At 35.6% G+C, this 15,490-nt stretch overlaps 1 protein-coding gene across 17 annotated transcripts in view; it reads left to right on the top strand.

Annotated features, from left to right (window-relative positions):
* Positions 1 to 15,490, top strand: part of MCTP1 (multiple C2 and transmembrane domain containing 1) — a 358,609-nt gene that overhangs the window by 208,587 nt on the left and 134,532 nt on the right. For all 17 annotated transcript variants that reach the window (XM_046668197.1, XM_046668199.1, XM_046668192.1 and 14 more), the window contains one exon: positions 1,214 to 1,333. In XM_046668197.1, coding sequence (XP_046524153.1) covers positions 1,214 to 1,333 — 120 coding nt within the window. The remainder of the gene's footprint in view (positions 1 to 1,213; positions 1,334 to 15,490) is intronic.

Raw genomic sequence — 15,490 nt, forward strand, 5'->3', positions numbered from 1 at the left:
TTTCTGTACTGTTAGAAGACTAGAGATATCTTTGTTTTTAATCCAGTCAATTCACCATAAATAGTGGAATCTTTGGTTGTTTAAAGACAGTGCATGAATTACAAATGCAATATCTATCTAAATAGAAATACAGGTTACATTTTTCCACAATTATAGATAAAAGTGGCTCCTAAAGAAAAGTGATCGGGGCCAAGAAGGAAAATAGGGAGACTCTTAACCTTGCCTGAAAGGAATATCATTTTTCACAAATTGTGAAAACTGATATGCATGTACATGCATCTATATTTATACACAGATGTGTATTTTTTCCATAGGACCTCAGTAAACTTTATATAGCTACTTCTTTAAAATACCAGATCAGCGTTGAAGTCTATTTGGAAGTAGCAAAATATTAACCTGCAGACATGTTGTTCTAATTATTAACATAGCTGCAAGTAATTTTTTGAACTATCATCTAGTTTATAGGCTATTCTTTTTATAGTCATTGTCATGCCTTAGTTTTAAATTTTAAATTTAAATTATATTAATTCTCACGTACTTTTTGGAGTAAAAGATTTTGTAAAGCACTTGGTTACCATAAATTGTTTCCTAACTCCAAAATTTTGAAAATGTAATGAGAAGATATAGGTTAAATTTATGGTGGGAAAGAGAGAGAGAGAGGGAGACAGAAGGAGAGGAAGTCTGATAATGATGGTAAGAAAGAGAGACTCCTACTAAAATGGTGAAAAAAATTTGTTTTCTATAATAAAGCAATACTTGACCGGTTTTTCTCTAAGATCCTAAATAAAAACATTCCAAGTTGTCCGCTTCACTTTGAAATATCTTGAAATTAAAGCATGTAAAGAATCTTAAAACCACGATAAGATTTAAGAGTTAAAAAATATATTTAATGTTTGTAGCATGTAAGTAGCAAAAAATATTTTTAATCTGTTCGAGATTTTTTTCTTTTGAACGAAGGTAGCCCAATCTACATGATAATATTATTTAAGAAAATATATTTAGCTAAGAAACTGCTCTTCTGATTCTGTTCTTTCCACTTTCTCCAGCAATACATTTTTTTTCTAACTTGTGAGCCAAATTGCTTGGTTTATTCTTACAACTTTATTAACTTTCTGAATCCTTTTTAAATCACGCTAAGCTTGAAGAATTTTGTAGCAAATCTGATGGGTTTTTAGTCTTGCAAATTCTAATAATATTTTCGTCTTCCTTACAGCTGTTACTAAGAAACTTTATCAGAATGAAGCGTTGTGTCATGGTGCTCGTAAACGCTGCATACTACGTTAATAGTTGCTTGGATTGGGATTCACCCCCAAGAAGCCTGGCTGCTTTTGTGGTATGATCATACTGTATTATTTACATTGTTATTCATTAAATTCAGTAATCATAGCTGCATGTTTCTGTGGCTATAGTAACAGTTATGTTGATGTGGCCATTTTAAAACTCCTATTTTAAGACTTGACTGGACAGATTTGCTGTGGGCAGGAAGCTGATGGATTGTTCAAGGTCTGAGTCCAAGAATACATTCCCCCCTCCTCAGATTTCCGGAACGCAAGACATCTCCGCCAATGTATAATTTTCTCTGTGACAGTTAAAAAGTAAATTTTACATATTGCATAATTCCAGATCCCAATAGCAGAACCAAGAAAAGTCCTCAGTGTTAAAAAAAATTAATAATCTGGACCATCCTCATTTTAGCTGTATTGGTTCTATGGATATTTTTTCAAACTGTGAAAACCATTAGCAGGAGAATGCTAGTTGGTACTACTTTAATATTGAACCAATTGGAAGTAGATGTGACCTATTTAAGAATTGTTTTATTATTTCTGAAATTTCCAGTTTTTAGAAAGGCACAAGTGAGAATTTGATAGATCCAAATAGTCCTCCAAGAATGTTCATCTAGTAGCCTTTTACTTTGCTTGTTTAAAAACTGCTGATGAGACCAACTTGCAAAACTAGAAAATCCAAAAGAATACTTTCCTCTGAGCTTTAACTTTAAGGGATTTTCTGCTCCCACATTATTTTTGCTTATTCGGGATTTCAGTTTCAAGTTTAAGTAGAGTCCTTCTTTTGAAATCCTTTATTTTATTGTCCTATTTTTAGAGTATGACTACGTTATGCTTCCTTATAGTTACCAGTTTAGCAGAGTATGACTTTATTATGGGGGCTTACAAGAAGAGCCTTAATTATAGTAACAAATCAACATTTAGTATTACCATTCAAATGAGGGGATGCACATCTGTTTAGTACTTTGAGGTCTGTCCTCCTCTCAGGCCTTGTATGGGACTTTCATTAATGTCTGAGCACATGGAACAAAGAGTGTGTATGTCCCTTTGTGTTGTAAGTTACCAGAAAGTTAGGCGGCCTGCTTCCCATAGACATGTTGTTGTCTCCTTAAAGAAAGCGACTGTCATCGTCAAGTTTTAGAAAAGAAAATCTGCCTCTTTCAATATTCTTTTATTTAGCTCTTTCACATAATAAATACATCAGGGTACTGTTAAACAAATTTTACTATGATTTTTCATTATCATAGAGGCACTTTGATGTTAATGAGGAAAAAATGATACTGAGTTTCTATGCATATTTTATGCCATTACTTCCAGGTTCCATGAGTCCTTGTAACAGGCAATAATATTCTGCCAAAAGAATCGTGCTGCCATCTTTGATTCACTCCTTCCAAAGTCATTCCCCACAGCCATTTGTGAAATTTGAAAACAGGGAAATCTATATAATTATATCGTTTGTTCAAGAACATTCATTTTGAAGGCTTTAACATTACTATGTGTTGTGTAAGTCTCCATTAACTTCATCTGGCTTCTAGAAGTCACTCATATAAATGAATTCAAGATGGCTGATTTTTTTCACAATTTCCTTCTGATTAAAAAAAAAATCAGACACTGAAATTCTGATAAATTTAGGTACATGTTCATGATAACACTTGAGTAATTTCACTGTAAGGGATTCACAGTTCATTGGGGAAGAAATGTAATAATATTTCTCTTAGCTGGTGGTCAGTTTCTAACAGACTCAGTTCAATGAAACACAAGCTGAATGCAAGACGCTTGCAGAAAAGTGGGAGAGGGCACAATAAGGGTAGGAAAAGGGACTGCTGACACTGATGGTGAACGAAGAGGCCACAAACCAAATGTGAACACACATTCAGAGTACTTTTGACAAGAAACAATAACATTAACTGTTTCATGGACAAAAGAAGGCACTGAATTACATTCTATTGAATGTGATGAACACAACACATAACAAAACCATATTTCACTTATCTGGACCTGAACTGGGAGTTCCATGAGAGTAGGAACGCTGCCTTTTTTTTTTTTCAAAGATTTTATTTTTTTCCTTTTTCTCCCCAAAGCCCCCCCGGTACACAGTTATATATTCTTCATTGTGGGTCCTTCTAGTTGTGGCATGTGGGACGCCGCCTCAGCGTGGTTCGATGAGCAGTGCCATGTCCGCGCCCAGGATTCGAACCAACGAAACACTGGGCCGCCTGGAGCGGAGCGCGCGAACTTAACCACTCGGCCATGGGGCCAGCCCCAGGAACACTGCCTTTTTTGCCCTGGTACCCCAGCATCACCTACAGAGTATGTAGCACTTGGTAGCCTCCCAATATAAATGGCTGTCTAAATCACTCGACCAACCAATGAACCGGTCAATCAATCTGAAAATATTTCTTATGTGGTGAAACCCTTTATTCAATGATGCCAGATAAATAAGGGTTTGCTCTAATAAAGCTAGTTATTAAATGATGATGGGCATAGCTTAATGTGGTTGTAGCAATTTTCCCTAGACCTTCCATTTAAATTCTAAACTATTTCATAATCTTCTATCAATCATCTATTTTAACCTCAGATTAAATTCTAGTACAAAAAGATCTTTGTATAATAATAACGACGAATATTTATTAAGCATTTGTGTGCCAGGGAACTGTTTTTGGGGCATTTTCATGCACTAATGAATTTAATATTCCAAACAACCTCATTATTGTCCCAATATATATTATTTTCCCAATATATAGAGGAAGAAACTGAGACACAGAAAAGTCAAGTGACTTGGCCAAAGCCACACAGCAGATATTATTTCCTTTCTAAAAGAGCTTTTAAAATATATGTCTATAATCTTAATATCATAACAATTCAGAAAAAAAAAAAACTTCTGTAGGATTTTTATTCACCTTGTAGATATTAAAGGATATGAGTATTTAAAAACGAAATGTTTCAAAGATCTCATTGCATAACCAGAGCCTTTTTAGGCCAGTTTATTGAAAAGAACTGCTTTCCATTAGAAGACTATGAGCAGCACCCCATTGTTACAAACATATTGTTCCCATCATTCCCTGTTGATGGACCATGGGTCTATTATAATATTGGTTCCACTTGGCCCACTTTTTCATAAATGCAGCTGCTTCATGGAGCACATGTATTTGTACCATTATGTGGATGGTTTTAGGCCCCAATCAGTAACCTTTATGATGTTTAAGTGCCTTTTTTCTATTCCGTCTTATTTTTCTTTTCTAATTTACTATCCAAAAATAAGTGTAGAATAATTAAGTCAAAATGGAAAAACAGTAATTTTTTGTCCCAATGTCAGTTAAAGTGGAGAGCATAAGAAACGCTGCTCTGGCCTCTTTGGCACTCTATCTATGTGCCGTGGGGAAGATTCAAAGGCGGCTGATGAAATGAGAAGCTGAACTTGGCCTGGAAGGTGATGGATAAAATATAAGCAAACACGTTCCTGGGAATATCCTTGTTTTTGTATGCCATGAATTAGATTTTTAGATTTTACTATGAATATTGTATGCCTAAGAGCGAACACAGACGGATGTGGTGCAGAAGGCACCGCTTGTCTTTTGGAATCATCTATTGTAGATGTGGAAATGTCTCATAAATTGGGCCTAATTTTCATCAGGCTCTTGACCAGACGTTTGTGTTCTTGTGGATGTCAGTGGGCGCAACATGGACAAAAAAGGAGTGCACATTTTCTCTTTCTTTTCAGTACTGTCATTTCTCACTGTAATGAGCACAAAAATAATTGGACAACTGAGCTATCGGTAAAAGGACACACTTCACTGTGCGTCAAAGAATTATTTTACAGGACAAACTTTAATCTTTAAATGTGATTGTAGATAATTTGTGGTACCATCTGTCCATTTGGAATTGTTTTAGCCTTTTCTGTCGTTGTACAGTAAGTGCCGCTGTGTTTAACATTAACATTTGATATTTTACACATTTAATTTCTGTTCTGCTGTGTGGTCCTTGGGGAACGGAGCGCTAGTGCTACATGAGAGAGACAAAGTATTGATCAGTTAACATTTCAGCTACATTTATGTATGTCGCAAAATTAATGAAAATGCCAGACAAAAATGTCAGAGTGCACAAAAAGGTAGAATTTAAATTTGGTAGTTTAATGAAAAGTTTAAGATGTGCATTATCAAAAATGTCCTCTTGCCTTTAAAGTATAATTCCTAACAGAATAACTACAGGGAGACACATATTTTACTTAGAGGAGCAATGAACATGAATTATGAAGGGATGTCAACTCCTCAATGTACCTTGTGTTCCAAAACGACATCTTCGAATGCTTAACTGTTACTCATAAAATACGTTTGTTTCTGTTCGTAACTGGGAGGGCTACTGGCTTCAGCCCTCTGTACCAACCAGCCTACGAGGCAGGCTGCCTAGTGAGAGTCTCCCCCCTTGATTTTCCTTGGTAGCCACGCATTCCTTTTGTGTCAAAACTGAGAATTCCCTCTACAGCAATTCATTGAGGCCACTCTGGTTCATTACTCGTTCCTTTCGGGGTCCCTTTCCAATGCCTGGTTTTCCTTCGCCTCCAGATAATTTGTGCTCCACCTTCATTCAATCCCCATTTTAGTAAAGGATCCCACTCGGGACAGCAGCTAGTCTCAGAAAAGCTGGGCCATTATGCAGGAAAAGAGAAAAAACAGAGATGATGTATGCAGAGAATGACATGAGGCAGCTCTGTGTAGCCAAATGATAAAAAAAAAAAAAAAAAAAAAATGGAGGCAGCACAAGCAAAGGAGGAGGAACTGAACTTGCAGAGGCAGTGGGATACAAAACAACGATCTGAAGACAATAGGACACCTTATCAAGGACTTCCTGTGTGGAAAGCCTGCTGCTATTAAACAACATGTGGATTTTTCAAAAAGTTATTACAAACAATAAGGACGTTTTAAGTGGCCTTCATGTTCAAGGACTAAACAGGGAGTATTGCTTAAGAAGAAATATCAGTGTGAAAACAAAGGCATGTCTACGTCACCTGTAGTTCACATCTTAGCATTCATATTACTGAACAATACAGGGTGATTGTTGTGGACATATGGAAGGGAACTTTAAATTTCCAACAGAAATTTCTATTTTAAAAGTTTAAGAGACATCAGTAATATCACACCAAGAAAATTATGCTTCAAGTCTATGGCAATTTTCAAATGGTTTTTATAGAAGCTTTTTTTGTTGTTCTTGCTACAGTTATTTTTTTAGTGCTAGCAGAAAAATTGGAAATGTTCCAGATGTAATTTTTCTTACTTTCCCCACAAGAGAAAAACAGAAGTCTCCTGAAAATCAAAGAAACAAGTACTAAAGCAAAATGATCTGTAACTAATGGTCCTATCCTTGTATTCTTGAATTTTTCAAAAATTGTGTAAATCTAAACTTCCAAGCCCTTTTGCCCATTCTTCTTCATTTATGCTTTCCTGCGATGTAAACACTAAGTTTACTAAACAATACTTCCAATTTAATTTATACAAATTTTAAATACATTAAACATTTCTTTCACAAATATCTATGTGAGGAAAGAAGAAAGTATGTATAAAATTTCATCAATTTACAGATTGTATGCCTCCAAAGTTGCCTAAAATTCCTTTTATAAAATCAAAGAATATGGACACTTAGAAGATTCTAGTACTACAATTTTCTTTTCAGTAAATAGGTTGTGCGCCCAATTCATATGGACATGCTGGCACTTCAAGTTGATACTCAAAATATACATTTTTCCTCCAAATTTTATCTAAATTCCAAGGAAGAAAATATCTTTTCAAACACTGGCCTATGAAAAATTAGGTTTTCTTAAGTGGTGCCTTTCACAAAGCATTGTGTCTAAATCCTTGAATTTGCACAAAAGACCCCTGAAGACCACAATTTAGAAGTGAATTGCGTTTTAGAATTGATCATAACTAGCTAAAATCAACCTTGAATCTTAGGAAATGCAGCAAATCAGATATTAATGGAACAAAGCATTTTGACTAGATTTCTCTAACCCTTCCTGAGGAGTGATGCTCTAGTTTAGCTAGTAGGCTTATTTAAGTGTATAGTCATTTTTGTTTTGTTTTTGTAGCTGTTATATATACAAAAGCAACGCTTCCTCAAATCAGCGCTTAGTTTTCTTTAAAAGGTGCCCATGCCCTTTTTTTGTTTATTGTAATAGGTGCGAGCAAAAGGGCCTCCTGCTCTTTGAAGGTAGGTAATCACATAAGCCAGAGTTTACTTCTCCCTGAAAAGCTTATTCCTCTTAAATTTTATTTTATATTTACAATAAGAAGAATTTAATTCTTATAGCACATCGTACACATTTTCTATTATCTCTACTCGCTCTCCTTTGTCCTCCAAAGTGGGAAGGAATAAGATGCTGTAGTCTGGGGACGTTTTCTTCTGCAGGTGATTTGGGGAAAATAAAATTATTTCACTTTTTCTCAGGTGTAGTGCTATTGTGCTATATTATAAAAAAACATAAATCACAAATATCACCAACGTAACTATGTTACCATATTGAATCTAGGAATTAGCCTTCTCATGAACCTTAATGGTATGTGCAATGAAAGTTGGGATAGTCGGGGACACCAATGCCTCAGTATGGTCTCCTGGCTGTATGGCTGCTGTCCCATTTCACCTCAGGCAGCCTCCTTGTGTACAGTTTCAGCCTCAAAATCTTTATAAGACCCTTAAAAACTATGTCGCCTGGTCCAGATTTTACAACTGAATTGACTAAGGATCAAAAAATTATAAAATAATGAAATCAGAGATGTCCCACTGTCTGTCTTCAGATTCCTAAACCAATGTTCCTGTCCTCTAATGAATTTTCTACCTTCCAGCTTCAACATAAATTATTAGGGACGTGTTAGGGACAGCTTCAGTATAAATAGCAAGCCATATTCTGTTGCAAAGTATTATTATGTAAGGTGTTTTGCAAAGGAAAAAGTTTAAATGAATGAGGAAATTATATAATTTATTTTAGTAAAATTTAGTAAAGTAAGAGTAATAACTCTTCTGAAAGATTGTAAATTACAACAGAAATGCAGTCATTAATCTACTTTGGTCAGTAAGTTCACTCTCCACATGTTTTCAGGCCCCTTTGTATCAGGTAAATATTAAGAAATAGGGGTAGAATGCTTTCTGTTGTCCCATTTTTCTATTCTGACCAGTTATGAAGATATACCTTAGAATTACGAATGTATTAGAGTTAACTGACCAAGTTAGTAGCTAATCTGAAAGGTCGTTAAGGAAGCTGTCCCTGTTTTTCATTGCCCCTTCTCTTGCCATCTTACCACATTTAACATTATAGTCAGAATTGGACATAGACACAGTAGTCAGTGCTGCCACAGTAGGTCTGTGAGTTATGACTCCATGTTGCATCTTCTGCTTTGCTGTGGTGACAGAGGTCCAACACTGAGCAAGTGGTAACAGTAGAGATCAGTAACAGAGTGAAGATGGAAGAGTGACCATTTCTCGTGTTCACACCAGTCATCAGCTACTGGCTCAAAGGGGAGTAATAAAGAGAAAATCAGAGAAAAGCTAAGAAGCAAGGGAAGATGGAAATTATATAAAGTGTAAACAGATATTTAGATAAAAATGAAAGTCAATTCTGATTTTAAAGATGGAATCAAAGATTATAGAGACAAAACTTGGCTTTTATTTTATCTTAAATCAGTGTTTCTCAACATTGTTTTCATATTCACCCCTCTAAGGAGAAAAATTTCATTTAATTTAATGAGAGAAAGTAAATACTAAGGAATAAGATTTTGTCAGGCAGTGTTGAGCTTTGGAGGGCCACAAATCATTGTAATATCTAAGATTGTTTTGTTCTCCCTCAAGAACCAATTTTTGCCCCCTTGGATGCCATATCGCCCCTGTCGAGAATGCATGCTCTAAATGAGGTTTAATGAGAGTTTAACTATGTTTACTTTTCATGCTCTTGGTGGTAAAGTCTAGTTTTGGTTTTCTGTAGTATGCATACAATGCAAGTTATTCCCATAGATAACCAGTCTGGAGAAAGAGAATTTGTGATCTCTATACAAAATTATTGATTATATTGGAGTCTACTTAAAGGAAAGATTTTGCTTGGCTTCGAAGAGATTAAAAACTTGAATCTTCCCTTCATGAAAACCTATATTAGAGTTTCTTTCTCTACACCAGTTCCAAAGGTGCATTGTTGTGCTTCAGTGAAATGGAGAAGTGGGGTGAACGCTAATTCTGGCCTAAGCAATATAACCTCTCTCATTATGAGGGTTTGATGGGTTTTGTCCATCCATTGCACTGTATTTATGACTAGTAGATAATCTTTATATTCTTAAATGAATATCATTATGTCAGATATGAAAGCATACTTCATTAGGCTCAATTACCTATCAGATCTTCATTGGAAGGGCAGGAAAAAAGGTTGTGGAATAGGAAAGTCATTTCAAACAGTCAAGATACCTGTTCTACTGGCTATCCTGAATTGCAAGTTCCCCAGTTCCCCATAAGAATCAAAATCTCTTACTGTTGCAATTTATCAATAATATATAAATATATGTTTTATATCCCACTTAACTGTATACAAATATTTCTACTGCATTTTCCATAGTTAGCATTCCAAACAGCCCCTGCCAAGCAGATTGCAGACAATGCTTACATGTTCAAAACAAGAATACAGCTTTCATTTTTGTCATAAAATGTTGGTGAATTAAATATTATTTCCCTTAGTCAATTAGAGAAATCTTTTGGATTTAATTTAAAATAATAGATTACCTAGGTTAAAAGTAGTCCATTAATTATCCACAAATTAATACACTGAGGTTGTATAAAAGAGGTATTATATTTTGAAGCGATATTAATAAAATGATGTCTGCTATTCAGAAAATTAATTCATAAATGTAGAAGTTCAGATGCTGAGTTCACTTTTTCTAGTAGGCAGCAATGTCAAAAAGTTATCTGGTTTTGTTTAAATTATTTTAAATAGAGTTTGTTTCTTCCAGTGGAAGAGCCTATTGCATCCCCCAACCAGGAGGCTGAGATTTATGAGGGACCTAGGTTCTACTAGCTTGTCTGGGTGTGTACTGTTTCCTTCATTTTTTAAAGTCTCAGAATACGAGCCTCCTACCACAGTTTTATTTCTAAGTCCTAAATCTTGGTTGATGTATAGTTAAAACTAAGTATTTTTCATATAGGTTCCCAACTTCCAAACAAGATGTAAAAGTCTGTTCTGTAAGACAATTGCTTAGACCTTGAAACACATCTCCGCAGAGTGGCAAAGCCATAGAACCACTCACAAAACCTATCCATCCCTTCATAGAGTACTAGCTGTGGAATGGAAAATCATGTGTAGGAAGTAGATTCAATGAAATCATGGCTTGGTGCTCAGGATGCCAGGAACAAATTTATCCCAACCTCAGCTTCAGGATAGGGCACCTTCCTAATGGCAAAGGCAAGACACTTTCAGAAGTAGAGATTGTATGGGCTTTACGGGTGCAGATGAAGTCATAGAATGTTCCAATTGGAAGGCAGCTTAGAGATCATTTTACAGTAGAGGAAATTAAAGTGATAAAAGGTAAAAGGGCTTACTGAGACACTGTCTCTCCTTCTCCCCAAATTGCCCATAATGGATGCTTCAAAGACAGCAGCATTGAGAAGGTAAGGACAAAGAGAGAGACAGAGACAGAAAAACAGGGAGAGACATCTATTTCTATATCCTGAAATTTGTCACATTGTCCTTAATTAAGGGAAACCAAGCATCTGACATTGTCCTGTCGAGTTCTAAGAGTGTAAAATTGGACACCCAATCCTTGGTATTTCCTGTTAAGGAATGTGTTGATCTGGGAGGACTGGGATTGCCAACTCAAAATAGTAAATCTGTGCTCACTTTGCTTAGTATTATCCCTGCAATTTAACTAATAAGTACGTATCTGATGTTTTCATGAACTTTTCTGTCAGTTGAGATCACATCACACTACATAGTTCCCAAAAGCACTGTGCAGAGACACGTGTAGAGGAGTAAAGAACCCTTGAAGAGTTCACCGTGTGTTTAAGTGAGGTGCATTTTAGACGAGTAAAGAAATGTCATTTGACCTCTGAGTAGTATAAATTACTCCCCAAAGTAAATGTAGACTCATTAAGAATATATTTCCCAGCTTTCAAACATGTATTTTCACTGAGTTGCTTAAACAGTTTAAACCATCTATATTGATCCATATTGATTTAATGGTAGCTAAGATGAACCTGTCCATGGTCTAAATTTCCATTAGACTAAATAAATGCCAAGAAAAAAGTGTATGTGTACTGAATTCTTTAGAAAAATTGGGTGATCCAGCTTCATTGTATTGCTCTCATCCTAAATTTCCTTTAAAATTATATAGATTAACATTTTTCTAGCATATAATTAAGCAACAGAATAGTATATCTCTTTACAAAGTGATAGAAGTACTGAAATAATAATAATTTGGGCATATTTTGAGATATTGTTAGAATTTGTAGGGTGTTGCCCACTTCACCTTATAAATTATGTGAGGTATAGTTTGCTATAAACTTGGTGCACCTATTTATTGCTATTGGAGTTACTGGAGTGGAGAAAGCTAAATTAAATCATCTATATGAAATGCTTTGAAGTCCTTAAGTAGAAGGACCTGTGGCTCCTTTAGGCTTGAATAATGTACACGACCACAACAACACAGGTTTTTGTTTCTGAGAGCTATGTAGTCTTTCAAAACTTGTATCAATCTTGAAAAGTGATTTAACTTAAAATTGTTATTTGAAAATCTTCTATGTTGGACCTAAAAAAGAGAGATAAATCACAAAGAAGAATGTCCTATCAATGTTTGCTAAAAATGCCTGACTCTTCCTCCAAAAATATACTGGAGATATTTAATAATACCTGGGTTCTATCTCTAATTGACTAGAATGCTTAACCTAAGTTTAAGGAACTAGGAAATAAAATAGATTGTAAACTGAAAAATGCCACTTGTCAGTATTTTTAATCCATTACTAGAACCAGTGACAGGATATAAATTCAGGCTGTTCTGCTTGAGATGCATTTCAGTTGCCATTAACAGATCTTCCCCGTTTTCATGCACACTCAATAAAGCTGTGTTGAATGACTGACTCAGATGACTTCAGTGGCAAAACTGGAAGCTAACGCTGTAATATTGTAACAGAAACCCCCAACAGTAGTATCAGATGAAGCCAAGAATAAATGTAGTATATCAGGCATCATAAAAGGGTGAATGTGGGACCCATTTACCCTCCTCTATCTACTACGAGATTCATACATAAGATTCACACTCATTATTCTCGTCATCTTAATGAGATCAGTGTGGGAACATTTCTCTCCTCTCCCTCTTGACTGTCAGAAATGGGGCACTCCATTATTTCTCCTCCTCTCCCTACTTTTAAGGGACCAGTTATATTTTCTCAGAAGGCCAGAAATGTTAACTGGTTACAGCAGGCAGCCCCAGAGTATCACATAAAAAGACTTAAAGACTTTGGGTAGAGACCACAGCATTAGCCTCTCCCTCTTGCTCTCACTCTCTCTTTCTCTCATGCATGTGCTTTTATCTTCTTTCAGACTTTTATCATCTGCCTTGTTTCCCAAGGGGTTTCCTTGGAAAAGAAGGGAAGAGAGAATTTCTCCATGTGGAGGGAAATAGGGTACCTAACTATTACCTCGAATTGCTATCCTCCTTCTCATTGGATCTATTGCCCTAATTAATTTTGCACACAGTCTTCCTAAACCAAATCTGAATGCAACCAGTTCAGGTGTCCCAGCTAGACACATGCCCGGCCTTGAACTGAAAGAGGTCAAATGGGCAAGGGACCAACTTCTAATGCATCTTATCCTCAAATAAATTTTCAAGTCTGTCAAGAAACAGTCAGTGTTTATAATTAAAGTTGCTAGGCGCGATTTTTATCATGCTTTTAGATCACAGATTCCTTTCATTCTTAAGGGCAAGATGAAAGGAACTTATGGAAATCTTATTTAAGCCGTGTAGACTATTTATTATTAATTTACATTGTAACCACACTGTTTTTGTACTGCTTTCCTTTAGAGGAACTTGTGTGTTAGAGGATTCCCTTTAACATGATTGAAGAATTTTAAAGTAGGCATTTTTAATATTTGCTGCCCTCTTAATTATAACTTGTTTAATGCACCACTGTTAGCACAGGGATTATGAGTTAATAAAAATGTCATAGTATTAGTGAATAAAACACTATATAATTTTCCCCAGGTAATGATTAACAGCATAAGGCTGTATTAACAGCACTCTTAGCATACGGTCCCTAAATGTCTTTGATTCTCATCTTTTAGGACGTAATTTTATACTGAAACTCAGTAATAAAATAGGTGAGGGATTTAGTTAAGCTAGTTAATGTAAACTTCTTAGGTGCATGAATCTTTTCAAATGATTTGTATTATATTGCTATGCAAAATAACATTCTATTTTAAAATCAACCTGAAAGTTTTAAATGTTAGCTTAACATTCGCCAGAGCAACCTTATTGAGATTCATAAAGAGCTTATTTACCTCATCGCAGTATTTGTTAAAACAGTTGAAAAATAAAATTAATAAGCCATTAGGTCATTGTTACGTAATGTTTTTGCTCACATAGATAAATGGGTTTCTTTTTCTCTCTCTCTTTTTAAATAATGTCTCTCTGGCTTTGTTCCCGTGGCTGCGGCAGATTGTTAGTATATATCTTTATACCATCAGAATGAATGAGATATATCTGTATAAATTATTGATCCACTTGAGCCTACCTCTGTAATTCAGAGCTGAAAACTCTGGCAGCTTATCTAATAGAATGATGTAACTAAGAGACTGAAGTTACCTACCACAGCAACAATTGCCAGTTGGGGGGTCAAATGCCCTTTTACCTTTATACCTGAACACCTGCAAATTGAGCTGTATCCCATTCAGAATTTTAAGAACAGGTCCATTGTCATAGGAAGTAGAGTTTGTTTCTTGGAGAAAATTATGCCAGTTCTGGTTCTGAATGAAAGACAAGGCTTTTATTACTCAAGGGATATTAGGGCTGACTGCTTTTTTGAGAAAACAAATTTGCTGTAACTTTATCTGTAATTTAGTCCTGAATGAGTGCAAATAGACTGCACATTGTATGGGGCAGAAAGAAGAAAATAGGGGTTTGTTAAAGCCATACAAGAGCTATGTAACCATTATATTTCCGAGGGAAGTCTTATCGGAGTTGCAGGTTATAAGGGGGGAATATTTTGGTTACAGCCTTAGCATCAAACACCTGTTTTGAATTTTAGTTTAGAATGACATTGGAAAAGAAAGTTTTTGTCTAAAATCATGGTTGATAAAACACCCATGTCCTGAAAGTTGCTATCCAGGCTGTCTTTGACTTAAAGATTGGCCCCATGCAGAAAATTTAGAAATTACTATAATTACTCCTCATGAAGTTGGACCTTATCAGAAACTGTTGACTTGTTTCACTTTTATAAGAAAATTAGATTCATAGCTTTATATACTCTTTCCAATTAAAAAATAAATCCTGTGCAATATTCTTTGCATAAGAGTCTGGTTCAAGCTTTGCCAAGACTGAGAGCAAGATGAATGTTTTGAGTAAGGGACAAGAAAAAGCCTACTTCAGCTGATGAGGCTCCAGGTCACACAGTGTGGGGACTAATGGATCACATGTTATTTGGAGGGATTCATCACTCAAGTTGGTCACCCACTCCTTAGTCAGCAAGCTCAGTAGTTGTCATAGAAACACTCATTTTTACGGTGTTATAGTTGATCACTGACATGGAACCAGACTAGGTAATCAAACATCTTAGCCATATGCTTGTTCTGAGCTCCAACCTAGTCAATTAGCACATTTTCTATTAAAAACTTAGCTGTAATAGGTCTTCATTAGCTAGCAGTTGCCATAATTGAATAGTTACTCAATTATGTCCATCCCCCAACCTCATTTTCACTTCTTTTTAGAGTCCAAGTAGGAATATTTCCAAGAACTTTCGTGAGCCCCACTTCAAGCAAAATTCATGACCTTCACCTCAAACAAGCTGTTAGAGGTTGATCCAGGGTTTAATACTTAATTTTCCTTACTATGTTTTGGCACATATAACTAGCCCCTTGGGCTCTCCCTTTTTCTGTTCATTTCAGAATTCCTAGTGTTTCTTCACTGAGTAAGGAGGGGAAAATTGGTAAAGGCCCATTGTTCAATAACGTCTCTAGGATGTGGTGACATTTCTAC

Source organism: Equus quagga, chromosome 7 (assembly GCF_021613505.1).
Source record: "Equus quagga isolate Etosha38 chromosome 7, UCLA_HA_Equagga_1.0, whole genome shotgun sequence".
NCBI classification, from domain to species: domain Eukaryota; kingdom Metazoa; phylum Chordata; class Mammalia; order Perissodactyla; family Equidae; genus Equus; species Equus quagga.